Source organism: Strongylocentrotus purpuratus, unplaced genomic scaffold (assembly GCF_000002235.5).
Source record: "Strongylocentrotus purpuratus isolate Spur 01 unplaced genomic scaffold, Spur_5.0 spur5_scaffold_10, whole genome shotgun sequence".
NCBI classification, from domain to species: domain Eukaryota; kingdom Metazoa; phylum Echinodermata; class Echinoidea; order Camarodonta; family Strongylocentrotidae; genus Strongylocentrotus; species Strongylocentrotus purpuratus.
The window spans coordinates 2,541,841-2,565,454 of record NW_022145595.1 but is presented as its reverse complement, the minus strand read 5'-3'; the positions used below and the strand labels follow the sequence as shown (position 1 = coordinate 2,565,454).

At 36.6% G+C, this 23,614-nt stretch overlaps 1 protein-coding gene across 1 annotated transcript; it reads right to left on the bottom strand.

The window, feature by feature from the left end:
• Positions 1–1,356: 1,356 nt before the first annotated feature.
• Positions 1,357–19,863, bottom strand: LOC592267 (H/ACA ribonucleoprotein complex subunit 1). The gene is made up of 7 exons (XM_030979083.1): positions 19,736–19,863; positions 6,562–6,727; positions 4,980–5,128; positions 4,547–4,606; positions 3,733–3,865; positions 2,817–2,924; positions 1,357–1,918 (listed from the first exon to the last, which is right to left on the bottom strand). The coding sequence occupies exons 2-7, from the start codon at positions 6,725–6,727 to the stop codon at positions 1,899–1,901; spliced, it is 636 nt and encodes a 211-aa protein (XP_030834943.1). The 5' UTR covers positions 19,736–19,863; the 3' UTR covers positions 1,357–1,898.
• Positions 19,864–23,614: the final 3,751 nt, after the last annotated feature.

The window sequence follows — 23,614 nt, the reverse complement described above, 5'->3', positions numbered from 1 at the left end:
AACACAAAAATTAAAAGAAAATAGATCTGCACATATTTTTGGCATACTGGATACATCATTAGTTTTATTAAAAATACAAGAAAATATGTATAAAACATGATGTTTGAGTAAAGGAAAGTCTTTTTGAAAAAATCTCAATAACACAACTCTTTGAGTCACTTAATTGAATCTGATGAAAATACAATATTCTACATACATGTATATAATATGTAGTAAATGGACATCATCATGTATTAGAATAAATACATACTGAGGACTTGAATGCAAAATAATCTTTGCCCCCAAGACAGAACTTTACCAAAGCAAGTCAAACAGGTACGAGGACTTCAAACTATTTGAATACGTGTTTGCACAAATACATGTATTTGAATAGTAAAAAAGATATTTGTCCCAGGCCTAATGGGTACTACCAAGTCATCCATCGTGCAGCTTTTACATTATATCACCCTCATTCAGACAAAACCTAAAATGTTTGTTTTTTATCTGACTGCTAAGAAGCATCTGTATGCTGAAAGTAAGCTAGCGATGGACCAACGACTTAAAAGTCCTCTCTCTTGCCAAAGGACACTAGTGCATTGGTTTTGAACCCGGGACCTCCTGGTTAGGAGACCTCTACTCTACCACTGAGCCATTATACCTCCAATCCATGCATGAAGTGTTCCCATATAACTTGGTTTCCTGATACAATAAGCATAAATAATTAAGCATGGCAATCCAAGGAACTCCTTTAAAAAATACAAGTATCACTACATGTATTTACTTATGGAAAAATCTTTCTTGAAACATTCAGGCACAAGCAAATTTTGAAGTACATAAAAACTGGAATAACAGGTAGAGTTCTATCTCTCTAGAATTAGACAGTACAGTGAAACCTGTCTATAAAGGCCACACAGAAGGGAACATGATAGATGACCACTGTAGACAGGTAGTCTTTATAGAGAGGTAGCTACTAAGACAGGTTTGACTGTACTTCATGGATGTGAGAAAAGAAATGATATCCTAATTATCCCGAAGACCTTGTATGGAGTGTGTATCCACATTTCTCAAAAAGATCTTATTCATGATGAAAGGAGAGTACACAAAATGATGAAAGGTAAAATAAGAAACTAAATAAAATGGGATACAAATACATGTACTTCCAATAGATAAATGCATCTTTAAAAAGTAGTAGAGGTCAAAACAAACTAAAATCTTGAACCATTATATATGAATGTTAACCTATGTACAACTAGAGATCAGTCCTCAGAATCCTCATATACATATTTACACTACAATCACCTCTGAATAATTAGCATTCCGATGCACATATACAATTAAGAACTGAATTATTCATCCCGCTTGTGAATTTGACGATTCTTTTTTTTTTGGGGGGGGGGGGGCAACTCAAGAATGAATTATGGACTGGTTGAATCAGGGCCTTTGCTGAAAACTTTTAGATGTAGACTTTACTATGTCACATCCTCTAGAAACAAATATTGGAAAAATCAAATTTTCACACACTTGCAGAATTATAAACTAGGTACGGGTATGAATAATTTAGTTGTCAACTGTCCATTTTTTACAGGACACTCCTCCCTGTTTGTGAATGGCTATATAAGACTACCCTTGACTTCAATTAACATTTTGAATCAAACTCAACAATATTCTTGAAATACCTGTACATCGCATTATTGTCATTGACTGTGTCCAAAGTGAAACTTCCCTTTAATTTGCACAAAGCAGTACTATACATTAAGCATGTGTGCAAGATTTAGTATGCATAGTACTGCAAGCACCTTGATGTATGAAAGGGAACATCGTTTGGATGCAACATTATCCTGACTCCTATGTGATGCAAATTGAACAGTGGCGATTGTTCTTTTAAAAAAGGTTTTAAAATCCTCCAGCTAAATCTCTCATCACCTTCCTCCTCGGAAACCTGCATGAATGAAAAAACAGAATGATAGAAGAAGACATGAATAAATAAATCAATAATAAGGGTAAAAAGCAAAAAGGTTTCTTTAACAAACTTAACTTTTAGGATGCAGTTCTGTTTTAAAAGTGATCAACAAAAAAGATTTCCATAATGATTTCTAGAAAGAACAGAAATAACATTAACTCAGTAAACATGGAGTTATCCTAGCAATAGATCTTATGGGGAACTAATATTATAAATCCAAAGATGTTTATCACCTTACAAGAGTCTAATTTAAACACTGACTGGCCTTACACAATGCATATTTCTTTGATTAAAAAAGATTGTTAGTTTAAAACAGCTTTAAGTAGATATTTCTCATCACAAGAACAGTTTTTAAAACCAAATTTGTATTACAATCACAAATGAGTTAATTTACTACCCAATCGGTCTCTTTCCATATATGGTGTACACCCAGCCTGTCTACTATCCACATGGTCTAATGACCATTAAGGCCAATAGTCATTTGATATAGTCTCCAATAAGTCTACTACTCGTTTAATCTATTAATCATTTAGTCTAACTTCAAGTTGGTCTAATTCTCAGTTTGTCTAATATGCATTTTGCCTACTAATAACAATCGTTAAAGGAGTATTAGATATTATGGATGGTACACAATATGGGCATTAGACAAACTGGGACTTAGACTAACTGCGTATTAGACCAAATGAACAATTGACCAAATGGGTAGTAGGCTAGTTGAAGATTAGACCAAATGGCTATTTGCCTAAATGGCCATTAGACCAAAGGATAATTAGACAAAATGATTATTGGACCTTGTGATGAGTAGACCGGCTGTTTGTAGACCATATGGGAATAGACTAATTGGGAAGTAGGCAATTCCAAATTCTAGTGTTCTTACCTCTGCTGAAGCCTCCTCCTCCTCCTCTGCTAAAACCACCCCCACCACGACCCCCTCTAAAGCCACCGCCTCGACCACCACCTCGGCTGAACCCACCGCCTCGTCCACCTGTTCATTGTCAAAAGATTCAAAAAGAAAGATAATAAGAACGAAAAATCTCCAAGCGTCGGTATAATCCTACACGTTTAATTCTGTTAACGATCATTTTTTCTCTGTGTTTTTGTTTGCCTAAAAGACTTCCAAGGACATACTGAATACCGTAGACTTTCAATACATTCCCTATCTGAAATATTGTACCTAAAATTTGTCAACTTCAAAACTTTTATTCAGAATCATTTACAAAAGTATTTATAATCTTTCAAGTTAAACTATATTATTTGAATACTCATTTCTTCTACCTACCTAAATCACAAATTCAAGAGACTTCATACCTCAAATTTTATTCCAGAATGTTTTCAACTTCGTGATTTAAAGAAGGAAACATCTTCAACTACAACTGATTTGTTCATATGTTACACCTCAGTTTTGTTAAAGAGGAGTGTCATTTTGAATTCAGATATGAATTCAGATTGCTTAAACAAAGACATCAATGTAGAATAACCTGTTACTTTGAACAATGATACCATCAAGAGATGTTCCCGAGTACATTATTGTTCAACGATTTCTCATCGAGGCCATAAATGTTTATATGAGTTTGACTGTGCTTGAGTTTGGGAACATTTTTACCGACGGTACCATGCCAGCGGTTGCCTCTCTCCCTGGCACGGGTAAGCGTCGGCCTGGACAGATTTTTTTTTTTTTTTTTTAGAGAGTAGTTGTCAACCGTGCGGGTACTCGAGCATTCGACTACCCATCGCAGCCTTAGAAGGTAGGCACATTTTTGTTTCAAGAGGGAAAAAAAAACCTGGTCTTTTACCTCTGAATCCACCACCTCTTCCTCCGCCACGCCCTCTGAATCCACCCCTTCCACCGCCCCTCTTGGCGACCCTCCCTCCAGCCTGGGGGAGAAACCTCTGCAATGGAAGCAGCTTCATGGGATCGATGAAGAACTGTGAAAGATCAAAGACAAATGAATGAATATGAATATGACGTCAATGCATCGTTGCCTAACATATTCTAACATATATACCAGGCCCTGAGGCCCCCGTTTCGTAAAACTCGTTATCAATAATAAGTTATGATAATTGTAATACTACTATGTGATACTGTAGCCCCTCACTGCAGCCCCTTCACTCTTGCTACTCTTATTCCACCTTCCCAATTCTTGATGTTGTCTATCCATCCATCCCACAGGCATCTACCAACTTGACACTTCCATTCAACTTTGCCTTGGATAGTACCGGTAGCTAGTACAACACTCTTCTCTCTTTTTTTTCCAGTGCCCATACTTTGCGATCTTTCTTTTCACGACTTGTGCCATGTAATCAGTATAAGCTACTGAAATTCTTGCATTCGAATGGTTATGAGCAGATTTGTCATAGATCTGTTTAGTTGTTATTGATAACAAATGCTAAATTTCTATGACAAATATGCTCTCAGCCAATCAAATGCCACAATTTCAAAAACTTATTACAGTTATTTAAAACAGGTCCCAAAACCAAAGCCAGAAAATGATGAGAGCTAACAGTGTCATGAACGGCCTGCCATAGTCGAGTCCAACTTAAAGTCGATCTTACTAGTCTTTGTGAAACATCCCCCAGGTGAGGTACCCACTGAAAGTAATAACTCACCTTTTGGTCTTTACTAAATGATGATGCTGACATGTTATCTGATAATTTGATGGAGAAAAACTGTTGTGAAAAGAGAAATTAAGGAAATAACAAAAGAAATTCACACATTCCAGCTATTTCGGTTCTCTTCTAATGAAAACAATGTTGACTGTCTACACTACATTGCATCTGAATGTAATATGTTATACTGAAGCTAATCTCCTTGGATCATTTTGACTGCACAAAAGGTACCAATGGCATAGAAAAGCCGAAACTTGTGTGCTTTTATCTTAGAAAAGAGCATCTAGATATAGAGTGTATGAGCACTCCTTTCACATCACAAAATATAAAACACAGAGAATCGTCTGTAAATTCCTATGAAGTTATTTCACCAACGCATTACAAAACGCAATACTTTATAAAAACAGAGCTCTAATTATGTGGAAAAGGATACATATTTTGTGAGATGTCCAAATATTTCATCCACTTTGCCGATCTGCTGCTTGTTTTCCAAAAAGATGGGGGCGTTGAAGTAGGGGATCTTTTCATTGGTGCCTTGGACGACCAGATCATCTTGGCAAGGGTGCACGAAGGAGCCAACCTCTAAAAAGCGAACACACACACATAAATCAACTGATGAATTCATGTTTCAATAAGTACAAAGACACTAACAATTCTCTGCTATAAAGCCTTTCTCCAAAATTGAAACATAAAACAAATGTATGATGTACAATGTAACCCTGTAAACGATCATCGGATCGGCCGCCGATACCGATCCGATCAGGGGTGATCAAGGAATAATTTCTGATCGCCGATCAATTAAAATGATCGGGAAAAAAATCGGCAGATTTTTTTTTTTTTTTTTTTTTTTTATGACGAAATTTTTCAAGTTTTTGGCTATCAAATGCTCAAAAAAAGTTCATGGCTGGGATTATTTTGTCATTTGGAGTTGTTGTAGACCACTTTTGTTGATATTTAGTGCCTTTTCATGACTTTGAAATTAATAATATTGGTCTAAGAGCAGAGGCAAAACATGCGGGCCGCCATCTTGGATTGTAATGCATACCTACATTATTATTCAAGATGGCGGCCCGCATGTTTTGCCTCTGCTCTTAGACCAATATTATTAATTTCAAAGTCATGAAAAGGCACTAAATATCAACAAACATGGTCTACAACAACTCCAAATGACAAAATAATCCCAGCCATGAACTTTTTTTGAGCATTTGATAACCAAAAACTTAAAAATTTTCGTCATTAAAAAACAACAAAAAAAAACCTACATTATAATCCAAGATGGCGGCCGCATGTTTTGCCTCTGCTCTTAGACCAATATTATTAATTTCAAAGTCATGAAAAGGCACTAAATATCAACAAACATGGTCTACAAGAACTCCAAATGACAAAATAATCCCAGCCATGAACTTTTTTTGAGCATTTGATAGCCAAAAACTTGAAAAATTTCGTCATTAAAAAAAAAAAAAAAAAAAAAAAAAAAAAAAAAAAAAAAAATCGGCTGATTTTTTTTGTCGCTCTTCCGATCCAATACCGATCAAAGGTGCGAGGGTGTCGCTCCGATCTTCCGCTCCGATCTTCCGATCCGATCAGAGCCCCAACTTACAGGGTTAGTACAATGTAATTTATTAAATTTCAATTCAATATATTAATTTCATAAAATACAAAGATATAATAAAAAATAAAATTGTGCCTCGGAAAATTGCATTAAAAAGCCAGTGGCTTGCAATGACACTCCCCTTACAATCAGTGTAATGAAAACAGCAAGTGACATCTGGGGGCTGTTTCTAAAAAACATCATAAGTCTAACTTCTTGGACATCCCATTTAAACTATAGAATTAATACATGTTTCTAGGGGATGTCCAAGAACTTAGACTCAAGACGGTTTCGGGACACTGGAGGAAACGTGATAATCTCTGGATCTTAGGAAAGTGAAACAGGTGGAAGAACAAGAGAATAAGTTCAAGAAGTCTTGATGTCCTTGTCATGGACTGAAGAATATTTTGATTAACATTTTTACCTGTGACATAATCAGGTGGACCTTGGTTATAATAATTTCCACCACCTCCTCCTCCTCCTCTGCCTCCCCTTCCTCCTCTCCCTCCCCGAAATCCTCCTCCTCGTCCTCCACCTCCACCTCTGAAACTGCCTCCTCCTCCTCCTCCTCTACCACCTCTCCAAGACATCTACAGGTAGGAAGAAATGACATGTAATAGTATTTTTTAGAAACAAGTCAAAATTACAGACCTATTTAAATTGAATTAACAATGTAGAAAGTGACCATTCTGAAACATTTTAATAAAATCTATAGTTCTGACCATGCTGAAGAAAGGACACATAGCAGCATTACTATCCTGGCTGTGTATAAAGTTGGGCAACACTGTACTGTAGCGCATTCATGATGCAACATTTTGTAAAACCTTCTGCAGCTACCGTACTTAACTTTTATCATACATATCATTAACAACTCAATATTGATGATAAATAACAAACAAATAAAATTTACCGGTTTCGTTAATGAAATTTTACTTGAGTGTCCAGTAATTAAGCAACAGTTTGCAAGTCTTCTGCCGATTGGGTCCATCATACTCAACTCTGTACCTCCATTTTTTAATGTTACGTAGAGTAAAGGAGCCGGTAATCGGCCAGCTCCAGTTTTCGGCCGATTGGTTGGATGCAAGGTAAAATCCCTCTAAAATACAGCGCATAATAGCATAACACATATATCCCACACATACCATACCATGCCAGTGTCACTGAAGAACCACATTTGCAATGGAAAATATATCCTAAAATATCACATTTTAGCGATGTAATCGCCGGTCCCGCTACCCGAATCCGAAAAATCGAGTATCTTACGCGTGTCTGTAAGAAATATGGGTACCATAAAATGAGCTTTATTTCAAGTATTTTTCAGATTTAGAGCCCGATTTTGTGCTAGTCGCAAGCTCAAAAGTATCTCATCGCATGTATTAAATCAATGCAGCCGCACACACAATATCTCTGTCTAATTCAGATTCCAATATCCGATCACCGCAGTACTAGTTTTCGGCCTGGCGAGCTCCGGAGAGCTCCGGCGTGGGATATCTGCTCCGCCCGCAAGTGCTATAGATCAGCGCGGAAACGCACGGCGCGTGCGCGCTTCCTATTGACTTTGTACATGCGGCCGAAAACTGGTACGCTATGCCGAAAACTGACTCCGAAACAGTGAAAATTGAAATGAATATTGTCATGGCAATTCGTGATTTTTTTCTGGGATTCTTGTTTTGTTTAAATAATAATAATATTTGCTTCATGATTTGAACAAAAAATGATAATAAATAGGAAGTAAAGGGTCCAAACAATAGGATTTTGTCTTAAGTGGCCGAAAACCGGCTCCTTTACTCTAGAGTAGAGTCTCCGGTTTGCGGCATCGCCCGGTTTGCGGCCAGGGGTATTTGTTTTAAAAACAAAATGAATATGACTCGATAATAATCATTGAAACCTACCGTGGATTTCACGGTAAGTTCTGCTTTGCCAAAAACGTCCGTAGCAGGTGCTCCTGTCGGTACGGAGTATCCGTCAGCGATGTTGGAAATCTACGGCACCAGTCGCCGATGAAAATTCCAGCAGGTGCTAACTTTTAAGTTAAGAGATCGAGGCATGACTAGATCAATATTGTAGCTCTATTTGTCCGATATTTGTCCGATTGGAGGTGAAATTTGATGTTTTTGTGGAAGTATGATGGCTGTGGTCTGTCTCCTATCGCAGATATTTTGATTGTGCCACCGCATGGCCAGTTGCATGGGGTGGCCGCAAACCGGCACGTAATTACGTGTTTTTTCTGGTTTGCGGCGGGGGGTGTTAATGGGCAGGTCCAAGCTATTTGCTTTGTGACGTACGGGACATTCAGAGACTTTAAACAAGAAATAACAATGGATGACATTATTTGTATGACTATCTTTTGGTATGAGTCTGTGGCTATTATGGGCTAGTTCATTTGTGGAAAGTTTTAGTTCTGACCAATTCATAAATTAATTTTTAATGCAATTAATGTGCTGCGTGACGTACGGGACCAGAGAATTTCTGACTTTTTCAAAAATAAGTTCATCATAAAAGTTCTCTGAATTTATTAAGTTATGAGATTTATGGTAATGATATCTTAATTCATTATGGAATCAAGCATTAATCACAACTATTACCTTTCGTTATTATGTAATATACCAAAACATAAATGTGTGCATGTGACGTACGGGACACGTGACGTACGGGACAACTTTTCCCTATGGGAAAATGCATTGAAATGGAGAATTTTCGTCAAAATTTGTTAAATGTGAACAATTTTAACTTAAATCAGTGACAATTAGAGTGTTTTAGAACCCAATTAGATCCTCTGACCATCACTTAATATCATCTGTGTTAATTTATGAGGTAAATCAATACAAATATTACTTTAACAAAGAAAACAATTAATAATTAATATTCATACACACTATATTACCATTTTTATTCCATTTACCCATCTATCATGTGCAGCCATGCTTCTTTTCTCATTTCTTTAATCCATTCCATTCAACATTGCAAAATATTTTTAAACAATAATTAATGAAGAAGATGAACTTGAACTTGAAAACTTTTATTTCAACTTGTTTGAAACACAGGGGCACACTCGGCACATCATATTTTGTCAAAGAACATTTCTTATGTTCTAAGTGCTTGTGAACAAAGATACATTAAAAATATGAAGTAGCTTGTTTGAATTATTTGATAGTAATATCATAGAATTTTGAAGGAATTCAAAGATAAGGCTGGACATATTGTCTTTTTTATATCCTTTTATCACAGATTAGAACATGAATAATGTTGCTGTCATATATTCAAGAATTTTGATGTACATTAATGTAGCCTACATGTTTGTGAAAGATGGATACAAAAATATAAATCTTGAATGTATTCCGTATTGATTAAAACATCTTATTAACACCACCAGATATAAGAAATTAAAACCCTAAAGGTTTGGGTGACCTTTTCCACAATTCAAAAGATTAATTTAAAGCAAACTCAACAAAAATGCATGGGTTTAAAAGTGATAAAAATCGTAAGTGGGTGAGAGTGTGAAATACTCAAAAAGGCTATCCTTCCTTAAAAGTTATGATTTAGTTATTAGGAGATCAGAATTCCCGAGCTGGCTCCATAACATGTACAGTGCATGCTGTAATCCTTTACCATCATACATGTATATGACATTTAAATAGAATATTAAAAAACCTCACATGGAGAGCTTGATAGCATACATGTGCTATTCTTATGTGCAGCATCTATGAGTTGTAAAAGCCAGCTTCTGGTGCATCCACTACCATATACATGTAATTTCATTAGACTCATTCCAGGAACTAGTACACTATTATGATAAACATATTTAGCATCTTGCCAATGTTGGAGACATCAACTGGCAAAATACCAAAGTTGATAATACCAGGGGTCTGGCTTGAAAACTAATTACAATTATTACATTAACAACAATTACATAAAACAACAACAAAAGTACAAACAAGTAAATTCCTAGAAGGGACCCAGTTGGAATGTTCATATATCCCTGTATACAATAAGTTTCCTAACACAGTAGGGCAATTCCACGGTAACGGAAGGACACTCAGACAAGATTTTTGAACTTCAGGTTCATACTAAAAGAACTGTTTTATTAGTATAAGATGTGAAACAGTACAGATATAATACCTATATAAGTGCCTTTAATTCTCCCCCAAAAAATTGTCATTATAGTTAAGTAGTTAAGAATGTGCATATTAATTATCTCGGTAACGGAAGGACATAAAAATGGACATGGTTTTTCCAGTTAATTAGTGTTTATCCAAACTTTGTGAAGTTGATGAAGCTTTCCACTTGACTGAAACACATTTTGTTCCCCATAGTTTAATCAGGGATATGTGAGTTTAAATGGATACCCCATCTAAGAGGGCCCTTTGAAGCACTGCGAGGCACCGAGAGTCTTTTTTTCCCCTATCATAATCCCCTTAATCCCCCTCCCGGACCGCACAGCTCGTAAATCTCACTCCCGAAACTGAGTGACATAGGGCTCGCGAAATGCATTGTTGGAAATACACATCGGCTGCTATCAACAAAAATGGCGGCATACAGTAGGGATGAGTATTTGCTAGGCGACGATTTAGACTTTCTGACTGGTTTTGAGGAAGATTTAATTTATGGGAAGTTGGAGACCAACACAAGTTTAATATGCACGTGTGAAATTCCATCAACGGAAAATCTTAATCGTTGCAGGAAACCAGAACGTATGGTTAAATGGTTTCATCGTGAATGCGTAGGCCACTCCAGCAAAACATAGATAGTTGATGCGTATTGACTACTAGCACTGCAGTACGTGTAAATAGGCAGCATTTGAATACATGAATAGTCAATACACTCACGACATACAAATGCACGTAATTATACCGATGCGGTTGATCGGCAAGTTTGACAGTAGACTCACGATTTTAATTTTCAATTATTCTTTCTAACATCGGAAAGTTTAACAAATTGTATTTTAATGCTCTTTAGGTGTCATCAATCGTCACTTAAGTACTGACTTTGAGTGAAATCAGTTGAGTTTTGTACAGTGGAGTTTGAAATGTTGAGAATCAATAGCACAATTTTTAATATACGGCCAGGGTAGTAATGCAGCTATGTGTGTTTCCTCCCACAACATGCAGCATGTACAGCCCAGCGAGCACGGTGGCTTGCGCGTCGCCTGCCCGTATTCGGGGTGAAAAGTGGTGATGAATTGACAACTTCTAACCCTCATTAAACCAAATGCGCAAATATACAACACAATTTCATTTAGTTATTTTAAGAGATAAACTTATGGACTACCTTCCTAGCTATGTAAAAATTTCGGAAACTTTCGGAAAATGTCAATAATTAGAAGAGAACACGATGATGATGAGAAACTTGCATTCACTCTAACTCACGATTTCCTTGGTCGATTTCGCTGGTTCAGATGGCTACGTCTTCAGTAGAGTTATCCGAGCACAGCGAAAGCATTTGATAACCAATAGAAGGTTGTATTGTGCCATAAGTTGTCGATTTTTGTATTTTATATGTTATAGCTATATACATCTTCCATGAGTATGACGTCATTTTCTCGGTGACTCGCATGGCTTCAAAGCCTTTTTTTTACGACCAAGTGTTTGGAGAGCTCAGGGAAGCAGACCGTGTTGCGTAACATTTCGTAACATTTGGATTGCCAGAGGGCATCTGTGGTCTGATAAGGGCGGCTGTTGATGGATTTGATGGCTGAAGAGGGTTACATTACTTGTTGTTAAGCCAAGTTAATCTTGAATATCTTTCCCTCGGGAAATTCTTTCGAGACGGAATATCCATTTAACTCACATATCCCTGGTTTAATACATGGTCATTTTCACAGTAAAAGGTGTAACTTTTCTCAAACAGGGTCAAAATTTCAAAATATGTTTTCATAATAATTTCTACTAAAATTAGTACTATAAGTGTCTAAATTATGGATTTTTTTTGGTTCTGGAGCTTAAACTACATGAGAAACCTGAAAAAATAATGAACAACTGTGACAAATATGATAAATTTGAACAAAAACAACATTTTAATTCTATCAACTTAAATGACAACATTTGTTCTCCAAACATAATTCAATTGCTATTTTTCATTTGCTATTCTAATGTACTTAAAGGCTTATAAAGCTTTTTTGGTCAAACTTATTTGGTCTTTAAAAAAATTCAATGCGTTTGTCAAATTCAAGATAAAATATGACTTTGACATTTAATTTTTCAAATTTACCTATCTTCCAAGAGGGGAAGCAAAATACAAATTATTATACAAATACCATTCAGTGAAGGCTAATTACCATGCAAATTCCAAAGAAATCGCATTTCAAATGAGGAAGTTGAAAATTTCTCATGTGTGTGTTTCGGAGGCTTCAGGTTAACAAAATGCCTGTTTCGGAGGCTTCAATCATGTTAACATAAAATGTTGTCCATTACTTAGGTAACATATTAAGAAAAATTCAACTTAAACTGTTAATGATATGTTAAATTACTAATATAACACCTAAAACATTTGTTTACAGTGTAAAAATACTTGTTAATATAAAGTACGGTACATGTATGTTACAAATTATCTTTACTTAATACAATGAGTTTTTTGTTCAGTACGCAAACATTGCAAAGTCACTTAATAGCATCCATGAGGATTTCAAATCTGTGCTGATACTCAGGGAAATATATTGTCAAGTATGTAATTTCCAAGGAAATCACTTTTCTCATATCAAAGTTGAAACATTCAGGAAACATATACATGTATAGGATCAGTTCAAAGTAGTGTTTCGGAGGCTTCAAACATGTTAACACACTATATTGTCAACTACAAAGGCAATATACAAAGCGAAATTTAACCTTACCGGTACTTTTGAAGATTCGATAAAATGTTGAACTGAAAGTAAAGTACTTAAAATAATTGTTCACATAGAAACCATTTATGTTAATTCATAGCAATGTATCATTACCCTTCACTTGCGTCTTTGTCATCATTTATTCTTAGTGCAAAGAATTAAATTTCCGCACAGTGGCTTCCACAAACTTGTTTGTTATGTGTTATAACATTTACACTGACATTCATATTTGTGAAACCAATAGCATAGTAAGTATTTACAGGTTTTTGTCCTGGAACACAATTGTGTTCTACTTCTTATTTCAAAGAAATTTATCTGCCAACATGTCCAGTTCTCCTTCTTAAAAATTATAAAGGTAAGCTCTGCCGGCTGGGGTAGGGGTCCTGGTTGGTAGAGTCAGCTTCTGTATTACATCTTTTTTTAGGCTGATGGGCTTCACAGTCCTCTGTAAATTAATACAGACCATTGCTGTTCCGGCGCATGAATTTGACTTTGACATTGTCATCAATCACAGCTTTTACCTAGTAGCAAAATAAGAATATATAGCAAATACAAAATTTCATTAAAACACAGAAAAACAGCTTTCAGAATGCATTTCACTTCCTTGAAATATCTCACAGTCCCTTATTTGATTTCATTCACCCTGTTAACTTTGTTCAGTACCACAGCATCTGCTCATATATATTTTAGAAAGATCTTATTGTCTATGTATTTCTCAAATAAAGAAAGTTGATCCTGTTAAATGTTTTTTTAATAATCCGAGATCTAACATGGGTAATACTTACGAGAGCCATGAAAACCACCCCATTTGTAGTCCTGCTGCTACATGTAGATGAAGGTGCATCAAAATATATGGCCACATAATCGCTCACATTGATCCTGCAATTGGAGAAGAAAATAGGAAATTAGCAGTTTGTACTGCACAGAACAATGTTAATACATATATCTGAGCTTGGACACTAAAAAACAATAATTTTGTTTGTGCATTACATAATAATTTATTATTTATCCATGTGTTGTTTAAGAATTAGTTTAGTAGTCTATACGGGCACCATCACTAAGTATGCTTAATGTGTACATTACACAAACCTTTAAGTACTAATTAATGACAGACTTGTTTTTATCTGTTTTGACCATGGATTTGCAGGAATAACCTGTTCAAAATTGTAATTTGCACAAGGATTTCATTCCTTATTACTGGTTTACCATTGTGCATAGCCATAGACCTGTTTATGTACACACATGTATATCAGGAGTCTAATTTAAACATTCGGTACTGAGGCAAACTTTAAAGGTCAGGTGACATCCAAATATAAGTTGATTCATGTTTATGTGCAGGGCTGCATACAACTCATAATTTGTTATAAATATATTTCATAGATTTTTAAATATTTTACAATAATTTTCTCAGACCTGCTAAGCTCCACCCTAAATAAATGCTCCAGATTTCATTTATCTATCTATTAATCATTAGTGAGCTAACAAGAGAAATTGTTATGTAACTTTCTCCAGCTCAGCACATGCTCACAAATACCTCCACGTTACCTTTCTTTTCCTGGTGATGCTACACCACTTCTGACATAGCAACTCGTAAGTTGGTATTGTATGGTCTATTGTAAACAGGTGATCAGCTCTGGTTAAGCTATTATACATACCACTGTCTCTTGTTAGCTCACTAATGATTTACAGATGATGTCACAAGATGAATGAGATTTGGAGCATTTTTCTAGGCTGCACATCAACAGGAATCAAACTATATTTGGATGTCACCGACCTTTAAAACCACAAACATTGAGTATGATAAAGGTACATGTACAATGTACAATACAGATCGTTACTAGGCCTCACTATATTTTTAGTGACAAATCTAAACTTCAAAAACTTTCACACATCAGTTCCATTACAATGACCCATTAAACAAAAAGTACAAGTTAAGTAATTTAAGGACAAAATATACAGTTCTTACCTCTATATTCCTGTGGATAACAGTAAGGAAATGAGAGAACTGCCTGTAGTGTTCATGCCTGTCTGGAAGAGATGCTATCTAGTATCAGATGTTGCTAGCACATGTTGCTGTAACCTTGTCAATATCTTCATGATCTTCATGGTCTATTGTTGTGGACAAGGTCCGCAGATCGAGTCCTGCCGCGGCACTAATGTCCTTTGGCAAGACACTAATCTACATTTGCCACACTCGACCCAGGTGAGGTAAATTGGGTACCTGGCAGGAATTAATTCCTTGAAATGCTTAAGCGCCGTAATGGAAGCCATGCTAAAGCCGGGGTAATAATTTCCAAATTTGGAAGCGCATAGAGACGTTCAATATGTGCTACACAAGAACTAAATATTATTATTATTATTCCATTGTCTTAAAAGGGGTTGTACACACTGCTACCCAAACATTTCTAGAGGGTTCTTTGCCCACCAAATTTCTCTCCTACTGTTACAAATGGTCTTTGGATGGCATGGCCTTTGCCATTTGATCATAAGGGGTTGGCAAAGACCATGATACATGTTGTTAACACTAAATGAAGCCTCCGAAACAAATTGGATAAATATTATGGATGTCTTATAATTTGGGAAAATACAGTGATTCATTTTAATACTTTATATATTAAAATATTCATAAATCTTGGAAGATTTATATGTATAAACTTTTTTTATTATTTGGTGAATGATTCTTACATTATCAAGGTTTGAAACAGGTGAATACTCCTAGTACTGGTGTAAAATTTCTTTCTGAAATACTGACTATTTGTAAATCATTAAAAAAATAAAGAGCCAATAACATCTAACACATTCCTGTCCTTTAATAGACCAAAACCAAACATTCAATAGGAAAACTGTAAACAATCCCCTATCTATAAAACCACAATAGCCAAAAATATGGTGTTAACTACAGTTTGAAGCCTCCGAAACAAGTTTTTTTGGTTATTAGTAAGTCTTGAAAAAAATTAACTGGATATCTATTTACTTTCAACTTCAAGGGAGCCTGCACATCCTAACCTATGATTGCCATGCAGATTTAACATGAAACACATCGGTCTAGGTATTTAAAAAATGAAAAATAATCTTTTGGCTGTTTCGGAGGCTTCAAGTGTTTCGGAGGCTTCAAGTGCTAACGGAAAGTTTGTATTGTCTGTTATTCTTTAACAGTGGGGAATATCTCAGCTATTTTTTGACAAGTGATTTAGGGGTCCTAATGCTACATTTTGATATAATGATTGGATAAGTTCCTATATTCATATTTGTACAAGCTGTCTGAATAGTTTGTTTCGGAGGCTTCAATTCAGCTAACGGAAAAATGGCACGACTCAGTCAAGCGTTTAAAAAATTCTTACAAGCAACATGATCAGACAAATTTTGTCATTAGTTGGAAGTATAGATATCAAGTGTTATATCAAGAACAAATGAAATGGTAGAAAGCACTTTTCAAACCAGAGCTCTTGCTATGAAGTTTGTTAACTATTGTTAACGGAAAATGAAGTCTCCGAAACGACAAATAACAACTCTCTGTTCTCAAAAATAGAGGAGCAGTTACAGTTACAACTTCTTTGGCACTTTTTATTGAACATCTAACTTCACATTCTGCATAACAAAAACAATCCTCGCTGTTCCTGAAAAAAATGCAGGGCTTTACAAAAATGTCTATGTATTTTGTGTACATCAAAAGGGTCACATTTAGGGTACTTATGTGCCTGCCAAAATTTAACGAAGTAATCCCTGAAGAAGTTTATGCTACCCAAGGTAGCACCCAAGTAGGTTACTCATATGCCAAAATATCTTTGAATTCTGTAGCTTTATAAGATCACTGGAGAAAAAAATGTCCAAATTTCAAAGTTACACCCTTTACCGTGAAAATGACCACATACTAATAAAACATTTCTTTTAGTATGAACCTGAAGTTCAAAAATCTTGTCTGAGTGTCCTTCCGTTACCGTGGAATTGCCCAGTATATATTCTCATTTTTGGTCATTTCCTTTTTCACATCTCGCATTGGTTTTATATGCAGTTGTCCCGTACGTCACACACTTGTCCCGTACGTCACATTTCTTAATTTGATTATGTAATCAACACAGAATTTTTGAAATTTTTGTTAAACCTATTTTTTGTTAGGTATTCATCTAAATTAGAACTTCCTAGAATATCTTTAAAAAAAAAAATTATTTTCATAATTAAAATTAAACAAATTATGATCAAATTGTGACGTACGGGACATCACACTTTGGAACCTACCTCATTTGCATAATTAATTCATTTTGAAAGTTTTTATATTTTTTTCCTATTTTATAGCATGATGGTCTTCATGTCCTGAGATATTTAATTTTAAACAAATAATTCAAATGAGATACAAAAATAAAAATGTAATGTCCCGTACGTCACGCTAATTAATACAAATCGAAGTTCGTGACCTTGGCACTCTTCGTATTTTGATAATTTTTTTAATTTTTTATCAGATTCATAAAATTCATAGTTTCAGCTTTAAAATGAGGTATAGTTTGTTAAATATATATAAAGATGAAATTTGACCCCCAGAGGGGACAATAGCTTGGACCTGCCCTAATACACACATAACATGCGGGATCGTGTATGATGGTATGTGTGCTGATGTGTGTACCCGCTATGACCCGATAGTTTCTAGTAGTACTTACCCCCGGATGGGATGATCCATTCGAGGAAAAGGTGAAATTGTTTAAAACTTGACAAATTTACCGTAGCAACAGATAAACATGAGAATTTGGGTTACCCGTAGTAATTTGGTACATGCTTTCATCGTGACGTAGCGCATAAAGCTTTGTGACGTACGCGTGCCGCAAACCGCTAATGCGTGCCCGCAAACCGGGGAACTCGAAGCATTTCGAAACGTGGTCAATGCTGACCATGCTGTGGGTCAGTTAGGTTATTTGTGACTTCTATTTAATAAGTAAGTATATGGACTCTTTATTGAGGGTATTGAAGTATTCTGTGAGTATTCCAATAAAAATAGAATCGGCAGTTCCCGCCGATCGGCCGCAGACCGGAGCCACTACTCTACTAACTCCGGGAAGCTCCAACACCGGCGCCGCAGGCGTCGGAGCTTCGGGTGGTTTCCTTGGTTTCTCTTAGGGGCTAGTAAAACAGCCGATTGGGTGATATTATCGTGAAATCTGCAAAGGGAGTACTTACAATTTTTACATCATAGGGTGCACGACTCCTCAGGGCTCAACTCCAATCACTTGAATGTATAATTTGAAGAAGTCTTCGATGGGAAAAAAAGGTTAATTCGGGGTACTACACCAACGATTCTTCCATGTCGCAGCGTTGATTCAAAATAGCGATGAGAAGGTACGCATGCGTGGCAGTGGCGAAGAAAATATGAATATTCAGGCTATCGAGCGCCGATCGCTCGAAATCGCTGAATATGCACGACTCGAACAAACAGAGCCCTTCTCAATCTCGTGCATATTCAGCGATTTCGAGCGATCGGCGCTCGATAGCCTGAATATTCATATTTTCTTCGCCACTGCCGCGCATGCGTACCTTCTCATCGCCATGGCCCTCGCGTACACAGATAACGCGTGGCGCGCGCGCCACGCGTTCCTGATCGGCCCGACCTAGCGCCACGCGTTCTTGAAAAAAAAAAAAAAAAAAAAAAATCAATTTTTTTTTTTTTTTTTTTTTTTTGAAAAATCAGAAAATTCCGGATTTTCTGGTCCTAGAAATCCCCCAAAACAGAATATTCTGAATTATTCGTAAGGGTTGGCAGGTATGGTATTAAAAATTCATCAAATTACTTGTAATACTTGTAAAAAATAAATTTAAATTAAAAAAAAAATTTGAATCAACGCTGCGACATGGAAGAATCGTTGGTGTAGTACCCCGAATTAACCTTTTTTTCCCATCGAAGACTTCTTCAAATTATACATTCAAGTGATTGGAGTTGAGCCCTGAGGAGTCATGCACCCTATGATGTAAAAATTGTAAGTACTCCCTTTGCAGATTTCACGATAATATCACCCAATCGGCTGTTTTACTAGCCCCCAAGAGAAACCAAGGAAACCACCCGAAGCTCCGACGCCTGCGGCGCCGGTGTTGGAGCTTCCCGGAGTTACTACTCTACATGTTAAAATAAGTGGCCCCCATATGTACACACAAGCACGCCCGAGAAAAAAAACGACCGTGAAAATCCTTATTTATTACGACGCATTTTGGCAGCATTTACGAGGATATCCTAAGCGAATGATCCTCATTCTCAGACCAGCGCCCCTACTGACTGTGTATGGCCACCGTTTAATATATCGCTAAGCTGGAGCTGGCTTATTCGACCCTTTAATATTTAACGCAAACACGTTTTTTCTTCAACTTCACATCTTTTTGTCATCTGCTTTCCTTTCTTTTTCCCCCTTCTTTCCTCGTTCTTTTTTTCCCATCCCTTGAACAAATGCTTCTCCTTTTCTCATCTACCATTGTCTACCTTCTGTTTTCTCCACATTCTGAACAAAAATGTGACATAGATCTAGATCTAGTCAATAGACAGTCTAACAAATCAAGCGCAATGACAGGCACAAGATCTCACAGTCACACGTCACACCCATGGCCATGGAGCTCCATGCCACGGCTTAGCCAGCGCCAGCCGACCGGTACGGCCGGTGATACGGGATTTTCGAGTACCGTAGTCCGCGTACGCGTGCTTGTTCAGTTGTTATCTGTAACTTAATGATGTTAAAGAACATATCTGAGTATACTTTGAAACAAGGCAATAATAATTCTAGATAACAATATTATTTAAAATCATACTGACCTTGTGCAGTTATACCAGTCTACTTATAAAGACACAAATAATGGCCCAAATCTCAATGTCAACGACGAAATCTTGAACACAAGCCCCACGTGTTTAGGTTCCGTACAATCTCTTACATCGTCCCACGTACGTTCACGTACCTCGCTCTATCAACATCGACCCCAAAATGGGCAAGTCGCTACAGTTTATTTATTTATTTATTATTTAAATATAATATATACATATATATTACGGATAAGCACCCGAGGGTGGCGATAATGATTTCAAAAGCACCCGCATTTGGCAGGAAGCTAAGAACTATTTAAGGATGATCCCATCCTTAGGAAAGGAAACCTGAATATCATTAAATCAAAAAACACGTACCCGACAGCACTAATTATAATATCAAGAGATAACTCCATTAATTTTTTTAAATTAAATTAAATTAAATTAAATTTCGGAGGCTAGTATTTTGGTCTACTATAGCAACCCTAAACTTTGCTGGTGCAGATGTTCCGAAAAAACTGTTTAAAAATCCTGTGGTCACAAAAGTCACTGCTGTATACTAAATGTAGGCCTATATACTCGATCCCAATTGTCTACAGCCCCCAAACAAAGAGTGTGTGAGAGAGAGAGAGAGAGAGAGAGAGAGAGAGAGAGAGAGAGAGAGAGAGAGAGAGAGAGAAGAGGGGGAGAGAGAGAGAGAAACTGGGAGGAGAAATGAGAATTAGAGACAGAGGGAGAGAGAGAGAGAAATTGAAGTAAAGAAACATGAGGAGAGATTCAAGAAAAGAAGACAGAAAGAGATGAAATAAGTACAGGAGATAACAACATTAAGAGGAATTAAAGAGACTTGTTAAGGAAACTTTATTATAGGGAGGTGGCTGGGGAAGAGAGAGAAAAATAGGGGGAGGGTGTTAATGCACCTAGCAGCTGCACCATTTTGGGGGTATTGGCTGGGGCTTTCCCATTTTAGAAGAGTATTGGAGAATCCCTCAACTACCTGTTTGATAAATAGCTGGTTTTTGAAGAATATTTCACATTGTGTTTATGTGGTTAGTTTTAATTGTTTCTTATCTGAAAGGAAAATACAAACTTATAATAGCAAGTATGCCAAGTTGCTACGAAAGAAAGCAGAACACCAAAGAAGTAGATTGATGAAAATTTGACCCCAATTCTGAATGAAAATCTAAACAAAAAATGCCAAAATGTACTTGAAAATCGTGATTATATATTACACTGTCTTGTTATTTTTTAGACTTAGATTGGTGACGATTCAATCACTCTTATTTGTGGATGGCTCAATGCTTAGAAATAGTCTTTAAATTCTTCTGTGAATTTTGCTTTCTGCTCATTAACAATGTTTAATTTCTAGCATTCTGGATAAGATATTGCACACAAAACAACAGAATAAAGAAGTAAAGGAAGAGGAAGAAGAAGAAGAGGAGGAGGAGGAGAAGGAGGAGGAAGAAGAGGAAGAGGAAGAGGAAGAGGAAGAGGAAGAGGAAGAGGAAGAGGAAGAAGAAGAAGAAGAAGAAGAGGAGGAGGAGGAGAAGGAGGAGGAAGAAGAGGAAGAGGAAGAGGAAGAGGAAGAGGAAGAGGAAGAGGAAGAGGAAGAAGAGTAAGAAGAAGAAGAAGAAGAAGAAGAAGGAGAAGAAGGAGGAGGAGGAGGAGGAGGAGGAGGAGGAGGAGAAGAAGAGGAAGAAGAAGAAGAATAAGAAGAAGAAGAGAAGAAGAAGAAGGAGGAGAAGAAGAAGAAGAAGAAAAAGAAGAAGAAGAAGAAGAAGAAGAAGAAGAAGAAGAAGAAAAACTAGATGGAATTCGACTGCGCGCAGTCGAAAATGATGCCTCCGTCATAGAGCAATTTTACAAACCAAAACAGAAGACATTTTTCGAATTCAAGTTCAATTGTAATCCATTAACAGGTTCTCAGAATATCGTGATTACAAGCAATTTCTCATATACATATATGACCCTTTGATCTTTGACCTCATGACCCTAAAATCTACTCAGTTCATTGGCTCTGCAAGATGTCCTGAGTTAAATAGTAATCCATCTGTCAGTTCTAATGAGAATGTGTTCACAAGCTATTTTTGCATACATAATGAGCCCATGACCTTTGACCTTTGATCTTATGAACCAAAAATCTACTCAGTTCATTGGCTCTGCAAGTAACATACATGACCTAATTTTGGCAGGAATCCATCAATCGGTTCTTGAGAACGCGATCACGAGCTGTTTTTGCATACATAATGTGCGTTGTGGCCTTTGACCTTTGACCTCATGACCCCAAAATCTAATCAGTTCATCTGCTCTGCAAGTAACATACATGACCTAAGTTTAGCAGCAATCCATCAATCGGTTCTTGAGATAACGCAATCACGAGCTGTTTTTGCATACATAATGTGCGCTGTAGCCTTTGACCTTTGACCTCGTGACCCCAAAATCTAATCACTTCATCGGTTCTGCAAGTAACATACATGACCTAAGTTTGGCAGCAATCCATTACTCGGTTCTTGAGATAACGCGATCACGAGCTGTTTTTGCATACATAATGAGCCCTGTGACCTTTGACCTTTAACCTCATGACCCCAAAATCTAATCAGTTCTTTGACTCTGCAAGATACATACATGACCAAAGTTTGGCAGGAATCCATCAATCGGTTCTTCAGATAACGCGATCACGAGCTGTTTTTGCATACATAATGAGCCCTGTGACCTTTGACCTTTGACATCGTAACCCCAAAATCTAATCAGTTCATCGGCTCTGCAAGATACATACATGACCAAAGTTTGGCAGGAATCCATCAATCGGTTCTTCAGATAACGCGATCACGAGAACGGGACGTACGTACGTACGTACAGACGTACGTACGTACAGACGTACGTACAGACGTACGTACAGACGGACGGACGGACAACCCGAAAACATAATGCCTCCGGCTACTTCGTAACGGAGGCATAAAAAGAATGAGACGAAAACGAGGAAGAGGAAGAGAAGGAGGAGGAGGAAGAAGAAATGCTAAAGAGACACTGTACTGCTATGGGTTAAATAATAATCAAAGTTGATTTAAAATGCCACTGATGATCGACACATCAACCCTGGGGTAAAATTTATAATTTACGTTGTAAGGCAACATTCATGATCTACGGCCTCCGAAGGAAAGTTATATAGTATTCAACAACACATATCAAACCAGAAACAGAAATAATTATTTGCAAAATAAAATTTATTTTATTAAAATAAATATCATACATAAAGATAGGTCTATCTGCATATCTGAATTGTAGTGCCTGATTCGTTTTAAATATACAGGTACATGTAGAGTTGTGCAGTGTATATTTTTAAAGAGTTGCATTATAGCACTGGATGATCAGTCATTAAACTTTCACAAGAAATGTTTATCACATACACTTATACCAATATCAGTGGCAGATCCAGAGGGGTCCCCCCCCCCCCCCCCCCCGCCCCCCGGCCCAAAAAAATTATTAAAAATTGTATTTATTTAAAAAAAAATATTTAAACAAAAAAAATTGACAATGGCTGACCTAAAAAGGTGACCTTACTCCCCCAAGGGAACAAAATGTCAAATCTAAAAATTTCATGACCAAAAAAGAAGAAAAAAGTGTCCTCTGGGATATAAATGCATAAAATCAAATTATTCCAAAATTCTCACTCCTGCAAACCATGTATAATTAAGAGATGAAAAAGATATTAATGGAATGATGACGATGTAATGAAGCACTAAAAAAACAGAGAAATATCAGCCAAAAGAGGGCGGGGAAAAAAGAAGGAAAAAACACAACAATAACATTAAATTTGAAAAATATCGGCCCAAAGAGGGCGACAAAAAAAAAACAGGTAAAAAAAAATAAAAACTTTTCCGTCCGACCGACCCA